The 21,407-nt window shown below is 50.1% G+C and overlaps 1 protein-coding gene across 1 annotated transcript in view; it reads right to left on the bottom strand.

Annotated features, from left to right (window-relative positions):
• Window positions 1–3,700: 3,700 nt before the first annotated feature.
• Window positions 3,701–21,407, bottom strand: part of LOC104525551 (melanophilin-like) — an 18,613-nt gene continuing 906 nt past the window's right edge. Inside the window, exons 3-11 of the mRNA XM_010168733.2 lie at window positions 15,752–15,832; window positions 13,793–13,984; window positions 9,441–9,635; window positions 7,005–7,160; window positions 6,795–6,887; window positions 5,856–5,921; window positions 5,644–5,701; window positions 4,112–4,209; window positions 3,701–3,727 (exon numbers count right to left, since the gene is read on the bottom strand). Coding sequence (XP_010167035.2) covers window positions 3,701–3,727; window positions 4,112–4,209; window positions 5,644–5,701; window positions 5,856–5,921; window positions 6,795–6,887; window positions 7,005–7,160; window positions 9,441–9,635; window positions 13,793–13,984; window positions 15,752–15,832 — 966 coding nt within the window. The remainder of the gene's footprint in view (window positions 3,728–4,111; window positions 4,210–5,643; window positions 5,702–5,855; window positions 5,922–6,794; window positions 6,888–7,004; window positions 7,161–9,440; window positions 9,636–13,792; window positions 13,985–15,751; window positions 15,833–21,407) is intronic.

The following is a 21,407-nucleotide window of genomic DNA, read 5'->3' as shown; positions in this document are numbered from 1 at the left end:
GCCTCCTCCCCACCTTCTGGAAACCCTCCAGCTGGCTGGACAGACACAAAGACACACACATGCAGGCAAAGCAGCGCTCACAAAATAACCCAGCAACAAAAGCATCATGAGAGGGAAAGAAAAGCATCTCTCCTCCCTACCGGGGCTGCGCTTACCGTGGCGTGGTGAGGTGCCCGGCTACCGTCCCGCTGAGCCGAGCGGCCGCTGTCTGAGCCGGTGTCCCCTCCGGTTGCTGTTTTTATGGCTGGTTTCATGCTGATGTCAGAGGCGAGCCCTGGTGAGGAATAGAGCTGGGGCATCTCCCCTCCCTACCGTCCCCTCTCATCAAATCAGCACAGGGATATTCATGACTCAGAAGGGACCAAGGTTTTATCTTCCGCTGGCTGAGGTAGATGGCTTGGAAACATGTTCATCCCTGTCCTCCACCTGGAATCATTTAGGACAAGGGGAAGTTTTCTGCTCCATCACCCTGCCCATGGGGAGCACTTTGCCCACCACAGTGGGGGATGTTGCCTCAAATGCTGATGTCCTGCTGCCACAAACCTGCTCCACCATGGGAGTTATGCTGTGTTCTCCTTCAAACCCCCCTCCAAAAAAACCCCCTGAAAATTAAATCTGGAGAAGAAAGGAAGCCAACTTGTTGGGACACACAAACTGGCAGGACTGGGCTCATCCCCATGGCATGGGGGCTTCAAACCTCTTGTTTTAAATGGGTTAAACTACCCCCAGTTAAAGATTTCTGATGATGCTTGTTCTGCTGGGTATGATGGTGGAGGAGCCAGCTCAGGTCCTCAGCACAGTGGGTGAGCTGGGCTCTGAACACACATCCACCCCCAGGCAAAACTGGAATTACTGGGACTTCAAGGGACATCACTGTGCTGGCAGGGTGGTGAAGACACCATCACTGGTGGGGTGTGGGCAGGGACAAGGGGTCTGTCTGCCACCCCCATGGGGGTTGGCATTGCCCTGGGACAGATCTCCATCTCCCACCATGGTCATATCCAGTGCCCAAGCACAGACAGTGTTGGGGGACAGTCAGGGGAGCAGCACAGGACAGAGGGTGACCAAAGGCAGGGAAAGGGATGAACAGAGGAGAAAAAAACCCATGGGCCAAGGAAACCCAGACCCTGGGCTCAGCAGGGCTTTCTCCACCCCAGGGTTCTTGCTATTATTTAATACAGATCTAAAGCAACTCTTCAATATTGTGGGCTTGTGTTTCATAGAATGTTCTTGCTTGGAAGGGACCTTAAAGCCCATCCAGTCCAAACCCCCCTGCCAGCAGCAGGGACACCTTCCACTAGACCAGGTTGCTCAAAGCCTCATCCAACCTGGCCTTCAACACTTCCAGGGAGGAGCAGCCACAGCTTCTCTGGGAAACCTGGGACACTGTCTCACCACCCTCACAACAAAGAATTTCTTTGGACTGCTTCAGCTGCCATATTTGCTCCTGGGTTTCCACACAAGTCAGAGTTGCCCTCCTGGCCTCACTGCTGGGTACCACTGACCCACACTCATCCCACCCATGACCTGCATCTCACAAGTCATATTTCCATCCCTTTTACCACCATCTCCCCCCCTTCTGCTTTCACCTGCCTGGTTTTAAAGCCAGGGGTGCACCAGGTGGTAAAAAGAGAAGATGAGGAGAGAAAGGAGCTGAAAGAACAGACACTGCAAAATGGGGCCTAGGTTCTGGACACAAAATTAGCTTTATTGCATGATTGAGTGTACATGAACATAATCTCTATACAGGCAGATGGGGCAGGGAACCAGCAAATGACAATGTGGGTGACTACAGCCTGAACGACGCCTTCGTTTGCACTGCTGGGGCTCATGGCGAGGACTTCTTCGTGGGGGTCAAGCATCTGAGCAGTTGCATGGAAGGACTTGAGATACAACTGAAACCAGGTACAGTGAGAAGTGAGGTTGGGGTGAAGGCTGAACCCTGACACCAGAAAGGCAGGTGCAAACCCAGAGCATTGCAAACCCAGATCGTGGTAGAGCTCCCTTCTGCCATCCTAGCACTGAGCAGCAAGAGATGCACCCAGCAATGCCATGCTGGCTGGGAGATTTTGTGCACCAACAGTGGTTTGCATTTACCCTTCTGAACTTCAGGCCAGAAGGATTTAAATTACTTTAAAATAAGAAACTGGTTTTGTTTCCAGCTGGAATGACCAGAGTATGGACTTACAAGACTCCTCTAGGACTGCAGGACCCATTTCTAGGCAGTTGGGAATCTCTACTGCTACCAAGCCAAACATACGTGTTACTTGCATGGGAATTCACACTACACCTCCTAATTAAAGCGGTTTTAGTTCAGATGTACAGGAATAGCCTAAAATAGTCCAGTCTAAGTGGCCATCATGGGAAAGTGCCAGCATCTAACTGACATCCCTGCTCTGGCTGCAGGTGGTCCTCCCTGCATCACCCACTGTGGAGGGAGGGAAGTGGGGGGCTATAAAGGACAGGAACCAGCAGATACTGAGTGAAAAAATTTAACATGAACCTCTTCCAAAGTGACCTGCAAGAGAAAGCAACCCTCTCCCCATCCTGATGTCCTCTGCACAGCTACAGGGCCAGACACTAATCCACCAGCATCAGTGGACATGGAGAATTAAATGTTGGAGGAAAACAAACAGTTTGGGGTGGGTGTTGCCAAGGGTGTTGTCACCTGGCAGGAGCCCACAGCCACTGCAGCCCCTCCAAAGGATCAGTTGGTCTTACCAGGTTCTGCAATCCTATTATCAGGGACAGGGGACAAAGCACCTCCTTGCATGGGCTGACCCCTCTGTACAGCAGGGATAGCCTCCAGAGAAGCACCTACACTCTGCTTGCTGGAGTCCTTCTAAACTTGCTGATATAGCCTCGCAGGGTGGGGAGATATCTTTGAGAGCTGGAAAAACAAACCAATTCCCAACAAGCTCTCCAGCCTTTCTTCCACCTTTCTTGCCACCGCTTCCCACAAGCCTCACCTCGCTCCCATCCCCAGATGGTCACAGCTGCTTCAGGCACAGTGGTGAGAAGCCTCAGCAGGGGTTTGCAAAGCTTTGTGCAAAGATCTGTTGGCCAAGTGCTCACTGGGAGGGAACAAGCTCTGCTCTCACCCTGCTTTGCTGCTCAGGGAAGGGAAGCGATGCTCCAAGGGACAATGCAGGGAGCGGAGACCACTGCTGGGATGTGATTCCCATCCTAGGATGTCTGGGTCCCTGCTCTACCTATGCTACCCTGAGGGAATCCCACCCTTGTCATCAGCTCCTGTCCCTGCTCGGCACCAGCCTAGGAGAGCGCAGTGACAGGTCCTGACAGCTTTTGCCAAGCGAGGTCCATGTCACTGCCCCCAGTCCCCAGGCTGGAAAGCCATGGTGACATCCAGCCCTCTCCGAGGAGGTCACTCCTGCTCTGCACTCCTCTGGTCCCCTTGGTTGACCCAGTACCAAAGAGCTGCCCAAAGCTGAGGTCTGACACCTACATCCTCCCATCAGAGCCCTTGGCCATGTGTCCACACCCCAGTATCTCACTCCTCTCCCTGGCAGCTCCCAGCAAGACCACCCACCCACAGCCCCCAGCTTCCCTCCTGTCCGAGGTTTCAGGGAGAGGTGGGAGCAGGAGAAGGAAGAGCAAGCATTGAAGGGAAGGCAGCAAGGCTTTGTGCTGAGGTCTTGTTTCATCACTGAAATGCCGTGGCAGGAAGGTCCTCCTCTCCTCAGGACAGGTGGGTCATCACAGGCTTCTGCAAGGTACCAAAGGGAGAAACCTCAGCTCACGGCCGTGCCTATGCCACCCCGAGCCACCCCAGGCAACGAGGACAGTGTGCTCCCTGTCCCCTACAGCTGCTACTGCGCAAGGTGAGAACCTTCCCCATCCCATGGATCACGCAAGCAGCAGGATTTTTTGGTCCCCCTGCCCTGAGGCTTAGAACATCCCAGACCTCAGGGGGCAATGCCCAGGTGTGCGTGCCCTCACCGGCCAGCATGGAGAGACCAACGCTGAGAGCCCGGGGCTCTGCTGGCTCAAGGAGAGAGTGGGGAGGGACAGGTCCCTCTGTGCAAGCCCAGAGAAGCAGGTCCCACGCAGAGCCCAGGCCAGCATCCCTCCTGAGCGGCTGGGTTCGTACCGCAAAGAGCCGCTCCACTCTCCTGTTCTTCCCGTTGGGGTTTCTCTGCGTCAGGGAGCCACGGTAGATGGAGTTACGGTTGAAGGAGTCATCAAGACCTGCAATGAAAGAAGAGATGGGCAGCAGGTCTTCATCCACCTTACTAGAGGTTTTGGTTACCCACCAAACCACTTAGGTTTTGCTATCCCCTGCTTGCTGTGGTTTTGATGTGCCACTGCTCTTCCCTCTCCAGGATGGTGGTGGGAAAACCTTCAGCAACAGAGAGGCAAAAGCTGCTGCTACTCATGTTTCTGGAGCACTGTGTGGGCTGGGTCAGCCTGCCAGTGGTCAAATGCCAAGACCTTTGCTCTGGAAACCTCCATGGTCCAGCAAGAGAGCAACCCATGAAGAGCTCTCACCCCCCCAAACCTATGACACTCTCTTGACCTACTAAGTCATCTCCCCTTCTCTGCCACCAACATCCACCATCTGCACCTTTGAAGGCCCAACTTTGTAAGTCATTGACCTGCAGGAAGGGCTGTCAGGAAACCGAGTCACCCCATCACCCAGCCCAGGCAGAGGGGATTAGGCTGGCCTGGTGACGTCCATCCCAATTGCACATCCCTCTATCTCCTTGTGGGGCTGACGTGTCTCCTGGTCTGCCTTTATCTGCTTGCCCTTTGCAGGAAGGGGAGCAGATGACTCCTCCTCAGCATGAGGAAAAGGGACCTTTCCACCTACCAGCTTGGGAAACGGGGCTGTTAATTGCATGCATGAGGGAAACATGGTTCCTTCTCTGCATTTAATGATCTTTCCCCCCTTCCCTCCCTTCATCTTCCATTATCTGGAGGAAGAACCACCATTCTTTCTGCCTTTAAGCTTATGAGGTGAGATAAGAGAGAAATAGAAATAGAAATAGAAAAGTCATTTCCTAATGGCTCTCACTGATATTGGTCAGGATGAAAAGTCTCCAGTGACTGGCCCCTGCCGCACAAGTTGCCAAGTTTCATGTCACTGTCTACTTCGAAGCACTCCCAAGCTGCCATTTGTCATAGCTGGGGTGTGGAGGGCATCCTTCCCCCCACCAGAGACCAGTGGTCAAAGCAGGTGGGCAACATGGTCAAGGATACCTTCTCCAAGGTGAGCAAGGGAGGAGGAAATTGCTATCAGCAGAGACGATGGGTTTAGGTGAGGCTTTGAGGTCTAAGACCCAACGGGATGCCACAAATGAAGTACCACAGGTGTCTCCCTGGACTCTGGGGTGGCAGGGGCCCAGGCTGCTGAGAAAGTCCTGGTTCTGTGAAGACAGAGCCAACTCAGCCTGACCTCCACTCTCCCATCACTGTCCCCAGTTCTGCCAGCTGCCTCCTCCTTTCTAAGTTATCCATCACAGAAGAGGTTTCCCCTGCAGCTGTCCTAACAGGAGACCATGAGCACAGGGAAGGGGACACCCAATGCAGACACACAACTGGATGCAGAGATAGAGAGAGGACCAAGTGTCCCCTCAAATCCCAGCCCATCCACCCACAGGTCCCCACCTCCCTGGTCCTTACCAGTGATTTCAAAGCGACTGTTGAACTTCCTCCTAAATCCCTGCAGTCTGGGCATCACCTGCAAGAGAAGGGGATGGGAGGACAGAGGTCCCTTCTGAGGCCACCACTTCACAAGCAGCTCCTTGGAGACCCTGCTTGTCCTCAGGCTTAATGCTGTGCCACATACACGCCAGGAAGCTGCACTAACCAGCAGAGATTAAACACATACTCACTTGCACGTCATCTGAAGACTCCCCTGGACTGCTGCTGGTGGGATCGGGAGCTTGGAGGCAGGCAGCCTGTGGGCAGAGGAAGGGCAGAGGTTTCTCTGGGGTTGCAGACAACTCAGTCTGCCTTTAATTGCATTTTCACCTCTGTTGTTTAGTCTGGACTGATTCTAAGGTGAGGAAAAGAGGCAGCAACTCTGCCTGATAAACTGCAATTATGAGCTGGGGAAGGGTCTGGAGCACAAGTGTGCTGAGTTCCCGGCTGAGGGAACTGGGGATGTCGAGCCTGGAGAAAAGGAGGCTGAGGGGAGATCTTCTGGCTCTGTGCAAGTCCCTTGGAGGAGGGTGGAGGGAGGTGGGGGTGGGTCTGTTCAACCAAGGAGCAAGGGACAGGACAAGAGGAAATGGGCTCCAGTTGTGCCCAGGGCAGTTGAGATTGGATGTGAGGAAGAGTTTCTTTGCTGAAAGGGTTCTGAGGCATTGGAAGGGGTTGTCCAGGGCAGTGGTGGAGTCCCCATCCCTGGAGGGATTGAAGAGTCGTGTAGACACAGTGCTGAGGGACATGGGTTAGTCGGGGACTTGTCAGTGTTGGGTTCATGGTTGGACTCCATGAGCTTAAAGGGCTTTTCAAATCCCAGCAATTCTGGGATTTTAAAAATCGGTATGGGAACACAGGATCTGAGTCCAGGCTGTGGTATGTGCAGCAGCCCAGCTGCCCTCCCTGCAGCCCTGGGAAGAGAACCCTAAATACCAAACCCTCCCTTGATGCATGTAAGGAATCAGGATTGTCCCCCATCCTCAGCGAGACCTCCACACTGGGAGCCTTGGGGCAGAGAATCAGGCAGCTGGGCACAGCCCAGCAAGGCAGACAGCCCTTCACAGACTCGGTGCTGCAAATGCATCTCAGGGTTGGGACCTCTGGTAGCCACCATCCTCCACACTCACCTGCCCACTTGACTTCTTCCTTGCCTTTTCCATCGACTTCACTGTCAGCCCCGCAGCGGACAGAGCCGCGATGCGAGATTCGATGTCCGATATCTTTAGAAAGAGGAAAAAAAACCCCATAGAGGTGTTGGCTGGAGGATCCATCACAGCTTCATTTACCATCCCTGGCTGGGGGTCTGGGCAAAGCAGCTCTCAGAGCCAAACCCTCACCTCACTCTCTGCCTGCTGCACCTGAGCAGCCGCTGAGGCCACTTTCTCCTCCAGCTCTGACAGCTCTGAGTCAGTAGCGCCGCTGTGCCGAGCCCCTTCCTCAAGCTCCTGCAGCTTCTTCTCAAGCCGGTAGGTCTTCCCACCAGTCAGGTACACCTGAAATACAAGAAAAAAATTAAAAAATTAAAAAAAGACATTGTAGAATTAACCTCCCTGGAGTGCTCCTCTCCTGGTGCGACCGCAGCCCCAGACGCAACAGCTCCTGTCACTATTTTACGACTGCCTCCTTGCCTTGCAGCACAGACAGTACCAGTCAGTACCAGTTCATCTCATTTCCTCCCTTCCCCAGGTTTTTCAAGAGCAATTATTGACGGGGTGAAGTGGTAAAAGGCTCAATGGGAACACAGGAAGGACCAAAACTCGGTGACCTACTCGAGGAGCATCAGCATCTTCATGCCGTGTGCTCAGAGAGGAGTCAGGTACCTGCAAAGCAGCACAGTCTGCCATGGCCTGTGGTGGCAGCAAGCTGGGGAGGAGACAGACTGACTCTCCAGATCCACTCAGGGATTTTTAAGGGTACCTGTGCTGCTGGGTTGTCTGGGAGCAGGGTCAGGATTTGGGAATTTGACCCTGGGCAGGCAGCTATGCACAGGGACTACTCTGGACAAGCAGGAGCAATCCCAGCTGAGAACCCCAGCAAATACACACACGAACAGAGCCCAGTACAGAGTTGGGGTGAACTGGGGAGCACTGACTAGTGATGCGCAGTGACTACAGGAAGCACTGTGTTACCTTTGCTGTCTAGAGAAGAAGGGTAAAGGGATCTGGCCCAATAAAACCACTGCTTTTGCTGTTACTTGCCTCCTCCTGGGCTACTACAAGGATACAAATCCAAGCAAGGCAATTTAGGAAGCATGAATATCTCAGTGTGCAATCACACAACACAGTCAGGTGGATTGTGGCCACTGTTTTGCTGTCTGATCCCAAAATCTTGACTAATCCTCCAGCCCCCTCTGTTTTTCCTGGGCTGGGTGTTGTACAAACTGCCTGGCATGAGCCCACCGCGTGCACAGAAGAACCAACCATCCACCTGGATCACAGCAACACACCCTACATCCCATAGATCCCACTGATCCCAGTGCAAACCCCCAAATAACTCCCAAACCCCTGAGACCAGAACCAATTGCAAACATTTACAGGTGCCATCCGTGAAGCTGCTCAACCTGTGACTCACAATTTGTTATTGGGTCATCAAAAATCTCCCAATGTCCTCTGAGGTGGGTGGCATCCTTTGGAGAGTGACAAGCCAGCTGTGACTCAGCCAGGGCTCCCGAGGGAATGGCAGGATGAGCATCCACCTCCTGGAACCATCATCTACCCACTGCCTGGGCCCTGACCCACCGCTGACGGCAGTAGCACCAAGCCCAAAAGTCACACCCTTCCCAGCCCCATCACCTCTCCAGGGAGAGGAGGAACCTCAAAACCTTCACACTGTTGCCCTTTTTGGGGTGCATGTGGCCAGAAAGCAGCCATGTGGTTTCAGAACACACTCTGCTTCCAGCTGCTCTTTGATTTATCTGTAAGCTTTCCCTGACAAAAGATGAGCCACAAATCATATCATAAAACCCTTCTCCCCATCACAAGAGATTTCTGACAGCAAAACCTGACCACCCAGGTGGAGGTGAAAGTCTCAGCTCCATCTTTGAGCTGTTTCTTTGCAGCTTGATAAATAACACTGTGGATGCAATCAATTTCCCACGGGGAATCAATTCATACGGGTTTACAGTAGCTAAAAAAAAATATAAAAATAAATTAAATATGTTGGTGCTTCACACAGTCACACAAACCTAGCAGAGAAACATGCTCTAGATATAAACTTGTCACCTGCATGAGCCCATCAGCCCCCAGGCACAAGTCAGCCTCAAACAGACAGGTCATGCTATCCTCGTTTCATAGAATCCCAGACTGGTTTGGGTGGGAAGGGACCTTAAAGATCATCCAGTCCCAACCCCCCTGCCATCAGCAGGGACACCTTCTGCTAGACCAGGTTGCTCAAAGCCTCATCCAACCTGGCCTTCAACACTTCCAGGGAAGAGCAGCCACAGCTTCTCTGGCCAACCTGGGACACTATCTTGCCACCCTCACGCCAAAGAATTTTTTCCTCACATCTCATCTCCATCTCCCTTCTGCCACTTTCAAACCATCACCCCTTGTTCTATCACTAACTGCCCTTATGAAAAGTCCCTCCCCATCCTTCCTGGAGCCCCTTCAGGTACTGGGAGGCCACTAGAAGGTCTCCCCAGAGCCTTCTCTTCTCCAGGCTGAACAGCCCCAACTCTCTCAGCCTGTCCTCACAGCAGAGGTGCATAGAGGGGATCCTCTATATTCCCAACCCCTATGCCCTCCCTGCTGGCAGAAAGCTCTTGTCAACCTTAGATTTTCTTCAAGCTCACAGTACACTTGGGCCACCTCTTTCCCATCTCCCAGGCTGGGAAGATGCCCCACAGGGAGGGCACAGCCACCGTGCCACTGGGTCTTTCCATGCAACGACTCACACACCACTTTCTCCATGGCATTTATCACCTTCAGTACTTTGGCCATGATTTTGCTCAAAGCCTGAGCTGACAACCTCTGCAAATGCCCAGCTCAGCCAAAGTAGAAGGTGGGACAGGGAAGGAAAAAAAACCCCAAAACATTATTTTAATGTGTTGTACAAAACAGCACAAGTCAGGGGTGAAAATGGCATCAGATCTCCAGGAGCTGGAGAAAGATGGAGAAGCGATAATTAAAGGGTTTATACTATTCCTGAAGGGCTCTCCACCAGCGACGGCTGCGTGGCTAAAGCAGAGCTTTGATCTCAGCCCGTGCTTTCTAAAGGATGGCTGTGACAAAAGAAATCATCTCAAAAGGCTTGGAAAAGAGGTTACCAGGGGATGCGTTGCTTGCTGGAAGCAGCGCCACCAGAGCTGACACCCAACCACCTGAAGGCCACTCAGTTACTGAGCAGTTAAGGTCTAATTGCAGCATATTGCTTTACACTTCAGCAGGCCTGAGCATGGATGCAAGTAACTCAAGTCTGTGACAAAATAATAATAATAAAAAAACCCCCCACATCACAACCAACTCATAAAATTATTGTATTGTGACATTGGCAGAACTTGGGATTAATGTCCCCTCTTCCCACCCCAAGGAGCACTGATGGCAATAACACTCCTAAGTGCTGCCTTCCACTTGACAAGGCACTAACCACATGTGAAAATACACTGAAGAAACTCATCATCTCTCTCCAAACTGATAATTCCCTAGAAACCAAGGAGATGGGGGTGATATACACACTGGTGACAAACAGTTGTGTTTACAACTGCACGTATTTCCCGGCAAGTCATCCTGTAGACAACGAGCTAACTCAGTCCAGCTGATATTTTTATCATTTTATGGTGCCTTCATGGCAGAGCAGAGGTTTGTTTTTTTTTCTTTTTCCACATCTTTCCTCATCAGGGAGCATCTCCCTGCTGAGGAAAGGCTGAGGGAGCTGGGGCTCTTTAGCTTGGAGAAGAGGAGACTGAGGGGAGACCTCATTAATGTTTATAAATATGTTAAGGGCGAATGTCAGGAGGATGGAGCCAGGCTCTTCTCAGTGATGCCCAATGGTAGGACAAGGGGCAGTGGGTGTGAGCTGGAACACAGGAGGTTCTGCTTAAACTTGAGAAGAAACTTCTTTACAGTGAGGGTGCCAGAGCCCTGGGACAGGCTGCCCAGGGAGGGTGTGGAGTCTCCTTCTCTGGAGACATTCAAGACCCACCTGGACGCCTTCCTGTGTGATCTCATTTAGGTTCCTGCTCTGGCAGGGGGATTGGACTGGATGATCTTTTGAGGTCCCTTCCAATCCCTAATATTCTGTGATTCTGTGTGATTTTCCATTAGGAGTGTGTGCTTTCATTGCAGTGTTCCCCACTTAGAAGTCTGCCTCCTGAATGGAGAAGAGACTTGCATAAAAAAAAACCCGGAATCATACAAAATCCAAGCCTGGATCTCGTGTAATTCTAAGGAAAGCTGTTAAGCATTCACATTGACCACCATTGACCAAGGCTGGTCCATCTACACCACTGCAGGCATTTCTAACTCAATGCCCTGCAAAAGTATTTGATGCTTTGAGTGTTACCTCGATGCAAAAAGATGAATTTTGCTTCACTTCTCAGATTTGGTTCTGCTTGAGCTGTTGCTCAAGACCTAGCTGGGTCTTTCTTTGCTTAGAAGGTGGCATGTAGCTCCTGTGTTACCTGCCTGCACAACCCCACTGAGAGACAACAACAATGCCTGGACCCTCCCTGCTTCATAGCTGGGGTTTGGTGGAAGAAAATACTAAATCTGGAGAATCTGGGCTTCATTTTATGACAATTGAGAAGTTATGCTGATTCCCCACTGTCCTGGTGTGTAGCTGGGACAGAGCTGGTTCTTTTCAGCAGCTGGAACAGCGCTGGGGTTTGGGTTCAGCTGGGATTGGTTAGGAGAGAAACACTGAGAGCATACTGATGTTTGCGTTTGTCACTGGAAGTTGAAGGACTTTGTGTTTTGCTGGTCTACAAGTGCAAGATCTCAGGAGGTGAGGAATATTGAAATTAAGAAGCTAAACTGTCATTTGTCTCTGCCAAGGGTCTATTCCACCTCCTGTCCCCCATGGACAGGAGATCCATGAGGGGCTCTTCCTCTCTTGCTCTCTCTGGCTTTGGCTCGGGTTCTGGCTCTCCCGGGACTGCAGTTTCGGGTCGGGATTGTGGCTCCTCCGGGATCTGGGAATGTGCCAGGCTCGGTCAGCGGGTGGTGAGCAATGGCACTGGGTGTCACTCATTTGTGTGTTTTATTACTATTATTATTTTAATATCGTCATTATTTTAAGTTTTCTTCTACTTCAGTGATTAAATTGTTCTTCTCTCACCCTACGAGTCTCCTTCCTCTCGCCCCCCAATTCTCTCCCTTATCCCCTGGGTGGGGGGCAGTGAGCAAGCGCTGTGTCTAGCTACAGCCCAGTGCAACCACCATACCCAATAAGAGGTCCCTTCTCCTGAGCACAGATCAGGGGTTGAGTTTGTCTCCTGCAGATCTGCAGCTCACACCAGAATTAAGTTACCTCGTCTTGCTGAGTTACCACTTATTCCCTGTTGAGCAGTTAACTGGAAATGGTTACTGAGAAGATTCACATTGTTCAGCTGATGAGCAATAGTTAAGTCTAGCTGCAGGAGTAACCTAAGAAGCAGCTCTCAGGAAAAAGGAGGTGGTGAAGGAGGGTTTTGTGAAGGATGCATTGCTGATCCAGAGGCAGTAAGAGCACAACAGATGGTACCCAAAACCATGAGGGAAGCAGAGACTCCTACCTGGGATGGACTGACTAACTGCACCACGTGTGTACACACAGCCACACTCTCCCAGCCCAACAGCAGCCAGCTCTGCTTTGTGAGGCTGAGGAACAAAAGCACATTGAAGAGTGGCCCCGTGGCACCATGAAAGTCTCCATAACCTCAGATGAAAGGATCTTTGCAGGAGAGGGGCAGCACAGCCCCCGCTCGCCAGCGATGGATGTGTCACAGCAAATGCACCCGTACCCCATCTGTCACCAAGGCAGAGGGGAGAGGATGAACAAATAAGCCATTAGAGACCCAACCAGGGACACTGACCTCTCCATTTTTTGCTAATGGACCATCTCAGGAGGCTCCACTCAACTGATCTCCTTGTCTTTCTGAGCCACCCAAGCCACCATCAGCTGCTTGTTCCCAATGCAGTCACCCAGCCCTGTCACCCACCCAGCGAGGTGAGGGGGAAGTGGTCCAACACCTCTGTTTGCTCTCACTCTTCCAGCCCTGCTGTGGGGATACAGGAGGGAAAGCAGATCTCCAAAGTACACCCAGCAGACAGGGGGGTAAATCAGAGCTGCACTGGTCCATGAGGGTGTGGGACCTCTGGGGTGATGGGAACATGGCTGTATAGATGCTGTGATCCCTCCTCCTCTCCCTGAGCCATGTCCCTGTGGATCACCCACCACTGAGTAAGGGACTGGAGCAGCACAGTGCTGTAAGCACAGGAGATGCTGACCTAGCAGAGTGGAAGTAGGACCATGGATTTGGGGACTCTGAAGAGGTGACAAGTCTGGAAGACATGTTTTGAGCTGTAGCAGGTGCCTGACAAATGCTGCCAGTACTAAATCATCACCAAGCTTGTCTCCCAACCCTAGGGCTTTCATCTCTAAGGACATTCAGATCCTGAGACAACTCTTCTGAATAGATGTGGAGGTTCTGTGCTTTCTTATGACAGGCAGTAGCCTGCAAGAGAGACTTTACTTTTGACTCTTGGAGGATACTGGGAGAGCCTACAAGGAGAAAGGTCCAAATCATAGAACCATTAAGGTTCGAAAAGACCTCCAAGAACATCAAAAGTCCAACCATCAACCCAACACCTCCATGCCCATTAACCCATGTCTGTAAGCACCACATCTACTTGTCTTTTAAATCCCTCCAGGGATGGTGACTGAACCACTTCCCTGGGCAGCCTGTTCCAATGCTTGGCAACCCTTTCAGTAAAGAATTTTTTTCCTAAGACCCAACACCCTGGGACTTCCCTATCCCTCAATACACTGTTTAAGGAGGCAGCTGAGCCAGGCAGCACTGGGAGGCATCGAGGTGGAGGTGTAGAACAGACCAAGGGACACATTATCACAGTGAAAGCCATAAGCTGCCAAGAGAAGAAGGAACCACAGATGGAGCCCAGAATGGTATAGGTAGGGGGACAGAGATTACCTTTTGAGCATCTCTGGCCATGGGATCAGTGGAGGAACTCATCTCTGGTTTCTTTCCTCTCTTCTTTTCCTCACGCTCCTCTTCTTCAGAAGAGATTTCTTTGTCGCTGATGTTGCTGGCTAACTCCTCCAGCTTCCTCTTCAACTCCTCCTCCTCGACATCGGGATCAAGTTGGGACTCTGGGGCTGGAGACTGAAGGAGCAGAAGAAGGGAGTTGGGTGAGAATCTCCTGTGGTGGACAATGTGGCATGCCTGGGCCTGGACACCCTTGCTAACACTGGCCAGCAGAGGAGCTTGAGGAGTGCAACCACAGATGGACTTTGCAAAGGGGACTTCAAACCCCTCTCTGCATGAGGGTTGTCCAGACCACCCAGGGGAGCAGCAGAGCTCAGTGAGCTGTGCTCCAGCTCCACATCTAGGAATACAAACCCTTGATCTAAAGAACCACCATTCCCATTTTCCCCACACACAGAAGGTACTTGTTTTTCCCTATGGAAAATTGCTTTTTTGCCCTCTTAAAAATCATGCATGGGGGATTTGGGGCCAAAACCCACTGCATTTTCATTAGCAACCTTGATGTGGCTGGTGGCTCCACGGGCAGAGATCACAGCAACCCAAAGACATGGTCCACCAGGCCAAGGGAAGCGGCCACATGAACCATCACTCCCCAAGGTAGTTCTCAGAGTCTCTAGATAATCTTATTTGCAATGAGAAAACATGCAGCGAGTGTTCCTGTAGGACAGATGGCATACTTCCATCTGGCCCTGTTATTAGGTGTGATCCATGTTACCTGGAGAAGAATCCTATTAAACTCCCAGGTGCTGGAAGGAATCTCCAGAAGTGACAGAACTCCTTGTCCCTTGTGTTAAGACAGGAATACAGTCATCTGTGTCGTACCTGATGGGTTTCTGTCTAAGCTGTTCTTAACCTTGAACAATGGCATCTGCAGCAAGCAATCTTTCCCCCAGGCAACCTACTCCTGGGCTCTGCTCTCCTTCCTGCTCAAAATCTTTTCTTAATAGTTAACGTCAACTTGTCCTGCAGCAGTTTAGACCTGTTGCTTCTACTCTGATCTGCCCTGGACACAGGAACAAAGCATGGGAACCCACAGACTTGCACATCTCCTCCTCCCTTGGTTGGATTGAGTGATAGAAACACTGAATGGTCACAGACATGGCCATTCCTGTTATAAATTTTAGGGAAAAAGAAGAAGAAATGGCATTGTTTCATCCACGCCTAAGGGACTTCTCTGTAATTATCACTGTCCCTTCTACCGAGCTGTCAGAGCACCTCAAGGTGATGGGTTCACATGAAGGAAAAGAAGAGTACACAGTCTAAAATTAGAAACCCCAAATCGATGTTAAGTGACCTAAGTATTCACAGATTCTACATCATTGCTCAGCTTTAACTTAATTTAGCTGTTTTCTTCCAAGCTTGATGGCATGGTGAGACAAGGGCAGCTGGGAAGGGATTTGTAAATCCTTCTTGACTCAGATCTCATTCACAGTAACCAAGTCACTTCCCTACGTGCACTAACTGATTCTTCCATGACTTCAAACAAAATGTCACAGCTCTGCAGGTGTACCAACACCCAATTAAAAATACTCCTGAAATTAGCTTTTTGGAGAGTATTAAATTGAAATCCCATTTTCCATGTGCAGGAGGGACAAGGAAGGCACTAGGCTTACACGAGGGCCCACAGACACAAGTTACATTTCCTTCTCTATCTGTCCTGTCAGGCAACATTTCTTAAAGCACTCCATCACCTGAAACTAGAGAAGAGCCTCTAAAGCCAAAACAGAGGTTTAAAAATCTAACAACCTGAGTCATGTTGTCTATCTGGCTTTCTCCTCACCACGCTGAGTGCTTCAGCGCAGCCCCTCTGATGAGAAGGGGAAGGGACCAGCACAACCCAGGCTCTTTCCATGCAGAGAGTGTGTTTGGGTTTTGCCTGGTTACCTCGGAGTGCACCAGGATTTTTTCCTCCAAGCGGCTCAGCACACGTTCGATAGCAGACATGCGTTTGTGGAGCTCATGAATCTAGAAGAAAGGAGAAAGAGAGAAAAGGAGTATAGAACAGACCGGCCACCGCTGCCAGGACAGTGAGAAAACAGTGCAACCAGCAGAAGAAAGCGAGCAGCAAGGCACCTCCACCAAGGGCTGAGTTATAAAGACATTAAAAAATTGAAGTCTTTAAAAAATGGTCCTGGAACACGTTGCCCAAGAAAGTTGTGGATGCCCCCTCCCTGGAAGTGTTTAAGACCAGGCTGGATGAGGCTTTGAGCAACCTGATAGTAGAAGGTGTCCCTGCTGCTGGCAGGGGGATTGGAACTGGAAGAGCTTTAAGGTCCCTTCCAACCCAAACCAGTCTGGGATTCTGTGATAACTTGGTGAGCTCCAGGCTCTCCTCCAATCTGGAAAACTCATAGTGAAGCTGAACACTCAGTACACCACAATTCCCACCAAATCATGGTGATAGCTTTGATGCAGTGAGTGTAAAACCACATCACTGGCCCCCGGCATGTCCCTCATCCAGGCAAAAGCGTCAGGCTGTAACAAAGCCACCGTCCCATCATTCATGTGCTGCCCCAAACTCAAGTCAACAGCAGTTTTCCCTTCCTACTAACACATTTTTCAAGCAGCTACTACCCCATCACCCCCCTGCCAATACAGGGCTGGAAAGGAAGATGGAAGAAGGTAAAAAATTTCCTATGAAAAAATTTCCCAATAGAAAAACTAAATCTGAAAGTTTTCCACAACACACTTTGGAATTTCCTGACTTCTCCTTGCATTGATTTACCAAGATGCTCTTCTCTCCCTTACTCTTCCCACTGAAAAAAAGGATGAGAAGAGTACAGCAGAATAGAGAAAATCAAAGAGAAGTTGCTTTCTGTGCTTGAGAGCCAAGATGAATTTTTGTGGTTAAATCACTCGAAATATAAAAGGAAGCTTTTTTGCCCCCCCAGCTTTTAAGAATTGAAGTGTTTTTTGGGTTTTTTTTAAGTTTTTTCCTTTGATCCAAACAAATAAAACACAAATGATGGGAATTATTGCCCGTTTTAAGCAGATAAAACACCACCTCCTCCATCACTCCTGTTCCAAGTGGCTGCCTCCCATTCAAAGGGGAACGAGCAGCAAAGGCGGTAAGTAAATTCACTAAGAGATGCGAGGGCTTGGCTTTGTTTTTACAACATATCCATCATCTCACTTCATTTTTGTGCTTGCTAGTGTTTGATTAATTAGATCTTCATAACAGCTTGGAGAGATTGCATCTGCTTAAGAGAAGATGAACACAAAACATGACACTCTAATTACCATCCCAAATTGAATGCACCTTGAAGCAGCATTAAACCCACGGGCAGGAAGCAATCCAATCCATCTCTAAGTGGTTTCTCTGTCCTGTTTGAGGCCCAACTCTTGCATTGCTCCTGGTAACAATGAGAAGTCTGTGATGGGCCATCAGCTTTAGAGGAAGAGATGGTGATGAATTGAGCACTGGCACTACCCTGTCTCCATAACGTAGAGGTTGGGAGAGGTCAGAGCATAATGCATGCTCCACAGTTGATGGGCTGCAAGGACAGGAGATGAAGAGCTTGCTTTCATTCTCCCTCCGAAGCAAGGCTGGTTTTAATGTATGGTAGTCACCCCATTAAGGGGTGAGCATCACCTTGCCCTGCTCTCTGCATGACAAAGTGTCCTGGTTTTCCTAGGATAGAGTTATTTTTCTTCTTAGTATCTAGAAACTTAAATGAGGCTTTGAGCAACCTGGTCTAGTGGAAGGTGTCCCTGCTGATGGCGGGGGGGTTGGAACTGGATGAGCTTGAAGGTCCCTTCCAACCCAAACCAGTCTGGGATTCTATGAAAAGGTGTGTTTTAGTTTCAGTGTGGGATTTGTTATAAGAATGTTGATAAGGCACTAATGTTTTTAGTTGCTGCTTGAAGTCCAAGGTCATCAAGTTTTGCTGGTCTGCAAGTGCAAAGCACCAGGAGGGGGGTAGTGTAATAATTAGCAAACCCCAAAATTGGCATTTAGATATGCTAATGAGATATTCCAGATCATGTCAAGTTCAGGATATTAACCAGGATTGACCAGAAAGCTCAGATTCTCTTGAGGATCACTTGGGCTCACTCTTCCATGATTGTGGTTTCAGGACTGTCTCTGCTCTGGGATCACTGGCTGGGACAGGCTGGGCATCAGTCAGCAGGTGGTGAGCAACTGCACTTTTGCATAATCTATTATTTGCATATTCTATTATTACTGCTATTATTATTTTATTTCAATTAGTAAATAGTTTTTATCTCAATCCATGAGTCTCCTTGCCCTTATCCTTCCAATTCCCTCCGCTGCTCCCTTGGGAGTGGAGAGGGTGAGCGAGCGGCTGTGTTTGGCTGCAGCCAAAGGAGTGAAACCACCACACTGACAAAGGCTGACAAACATTGCTCTGTATTAAAACATTGAAAGTGAAGAAACTTAAAACACAGCCCGTAAAGAAGACATCAGTGAGGGCATCACTTGCTGCTGGGGAGGGAAGACAGGCTGCTCTAGCAGAGGTGCTGCCTCCAGTCTCTCAAATACCCACCAAGACCTTTAACAGAAGCTTTATGTAAAAAATAGGAGCCAAGATGGCATCAAAGCTTCAGGAATCCAGAACCACTAAGATCCCTTGAGCTATGGCAGAATAGCTTTTGGGGAGAAACTTGGTAAATTGGTGCTATTCCCCGTGGCTGGGTCCTATTCTTATCTGGTTTGTAAAGATCTAAAGGCAAATAGCTGCACAGTTACCAATTTAGGGCTTCTTTTTGTTTCTCCTCAGGTTTAAGAGCTTTTTTAATAGTGGGCTTGGGTTTTGGTTTTTTTTTTAACTTTTGTTCTAGTACCTTGAGCTCCTGGCACCAGAGGGCTGGGGAGCAGTCTCTGCTTTTGTTACTGGAAAAAGCCAAGTTCCTGGTGTTCAGAACTGCCAAGTAAATTCTCTCCAGAATTAAAGCAAAAGCAGTTTTCAGATGGGACACATTTTGATGAGCTTGCACCTAAGGCAGTTTTAGGAAAGAGGGTTTTCATCTGTGGGGGTCAAAAAAAACCACAGGGCAAAGTGCTGAACTCTCCACCTCTTGAAACCTTCAGGTGCCACCAAGATGTCTACCAGGAAAGCAGTGCTTTTGAAGCCAGGCTATGGGATGTCATACAGGGTTAACGGGGGTTATCAAACATGTTCCTGGACCCTACACCCCACAGATCAACATCTTGGATTGCCAAAGGGCACAGCATCTGAGAAGAGCAGTGCCAAGGTGACCAGTCACACTCAGCCATCTTCATTCTCCCCTGGGATGTCCCATCGGGGACTGGGATACCCCAGAAGCCCTGATGATGTGACATACCCTAGAAGTGCCTGTAAGCAGCTCAAAAGCCATTGCTTCGCTGCTCAGGAGAATGCAGTTTGCTGCTTGCTGTCCCAAATCCCTCTTGGCCTGCCTCAGCCTCTCCATCTCCTCCAACCTCAGGACTAGAGGATGGACACCAGCCTCTTCTGAACCTCTTTCAGCTCTACCAGTACAGCAGAGCCTTCTAGCACCAAAACTTAGATGTTCTTGCTTTCTCCCTTCTTTGGACTTGTACCTGGCCTCTCCTTGGCCAGTGGCAACAATGCACGTAGGCATCATTCTGAAGTTAATGGTCCAGCACACAGCTGGGTCTCTTCCTGCTGGGTGAGGAGAAGGCTGGGTGGGAGGATGGTTGCTAGCTGTAAACACATCAGCAGCACAAAGGGCAGGAAGGATGAGGAGCTATTTAAGCTAATGAACGATGTTGGCATAAGAGCAAATGGGGTTAAATTGGGAGTGAGAAGATGTCTTGTAACCATTAGAGTGATGAGGCTCCACAGCAGCCTTTATACTGGTGTGATGGAGCAAACCACAAAACACACTGGGCCACCCTGAAGTGAGAGCTTTCCCAGCTGATGAAGGAAGTCATCTGAAGCGTTGGTAGGAATTTGGCCCCGTTTCCCCACTGCAAAGCATGGTGCACATTTCACGCCTAACGTAGCGTGGCCTCGTTAAGGACACCTAGTCCAGGGTTCTCCCATTTACTGCTGACTGAAAAAGGAATGGCTTTTACTAATTAAAACATGTGCCAAGAGAAGTAAAAGGTAAAGGAAAGGTTTCCACCTAGGTTGCCCAAGAAAGTTGTAGATGCCCCCTGCCTGGATGTGTTGAAGGCCAGGCTGGATGAGGCTTTGAGCAAGCTGGTCTAGTGGAAGGTGTCCCTGCTGATGGCAGGGGGGTTGGAACTGGATGAGCTTTAAGGTCCCTTCCAACCCAAACCATTCTATGATTCCATGATTCCCTACGCAGGCACATGAAGTGTGGTGCTGAGGGATGGCTGTGGTTACAGATTCCCCCATCCATTACCCAAAGCTGGGTCCAGGATGTGCAAAATTGTGAGCAGAGCCTGACAGCTGGCTCTCCACATCTATCTATAACCAAACACCACCACTCATTGTGCTGCTCAAGAGGTCTGAGGGATGCTTTACCATTCTCACCACCCACCATTCGCAAAGGTGGCATCAGGAACTACAGGTCCTTGCTTGACAATTAAAAACAGAAGCTGGCAGCCTTTTTGACACCCTTCTCTGGACTGTTCCCCCTATTATCATCATTCAGGAGAGATATGTGACAGGTCATCCCGACCCAGTCCTACCAGGGCAGGAACACTACACTCTGCAAAGGAAGAGAAGGATCTTGATGTTTACTTATTAAACAACCCTCTCCAAGCCTCTGTCTGATCATAAAGCACCGGCACATTCAATGGCAGAAAGCTTTTTTGGGGACACAGAAAACCATAGGGAGCTCATGGATTAATAAGGACAGGCTGGAAAATTAACAGCAATGAGGACGGGTTTGTACTGAGACAGCAACATGGGCAGAGTGAAGCACCAGTGCCTGGTTTTCTCTTTGCCATGGGTGGAAAAGTGGAAGAGCTGGGAGGAGAAGCACAGAGCTGCAGAGTACTTCTGCATCATCCTAATGGTGCTGAGAAAAGTCTCTTCTCCCTCATCTTAATGAGCCAAGGAGCCTTCAACACACCTGCCCAGATCTCATCCCTGCTCTTATTTCATGACCACCTTGGCAGGTCCCTCACAATACAGAGGGCAGGACATGGCCTGGTAATTCATCTTGTTGGTGCCACACAACCATGATGTGACACAGATGAGCTGGCTGCTAGGTCACCCCACAGTCCTGCTGTATTGCTCTGGCCATGCAAAGTGGCTGTGCTCCCAGCTTCTTTAGGACCACAAAGATAATGAGGACCCTGGACCATCTCCTGTGTGAGGAGAGGCTGAGAGAGCTGGGACTGTTCTGCCTGGAGAAGAGCAGCCTGAGAGGGGATCTGATCAATGTCTATAAACACATGAAATGTGGGGGCCAAATGGATGGGGCCGGGCTCTTCTCGGTGGTGCCCAGTGACAGGACAAGGGGCAATGGGCACAAACTGGAACACCAGAAGTTCCAGACAAACTAAAGGAAAAACTTCTTTCCTGTGAGGGTGCCGGAGCCCTGGGACAGGCTGCCCAGAGAGGGTGTGGAGTCTCCTCTGGAGATGTTCCAAACCCTCCTG

This window comes from Antrostomus carolinensis, unplaced genomic scaffold (genome assembly GCF_000700745.2).
Source record: "Antrostomus carolinensis isolate BGI_N321 unplaced genomic scaffold, ASM70074v2 scaffold41335, whole genome shotgun sequence".
NCBI classification, from domain to species: domain Eukaryota; kingdom Metazoa; phylum Chordata; class Aves; order Caprimulgiformes; family Caprimulgidae; genus Antrostomus; species Antrostomus carolinensis.
The sequence above is the reverse complement of the archived record's forward strand: the minus strand, read 5'-3'. Positions and strand labels throughout refer to the sequence as shown.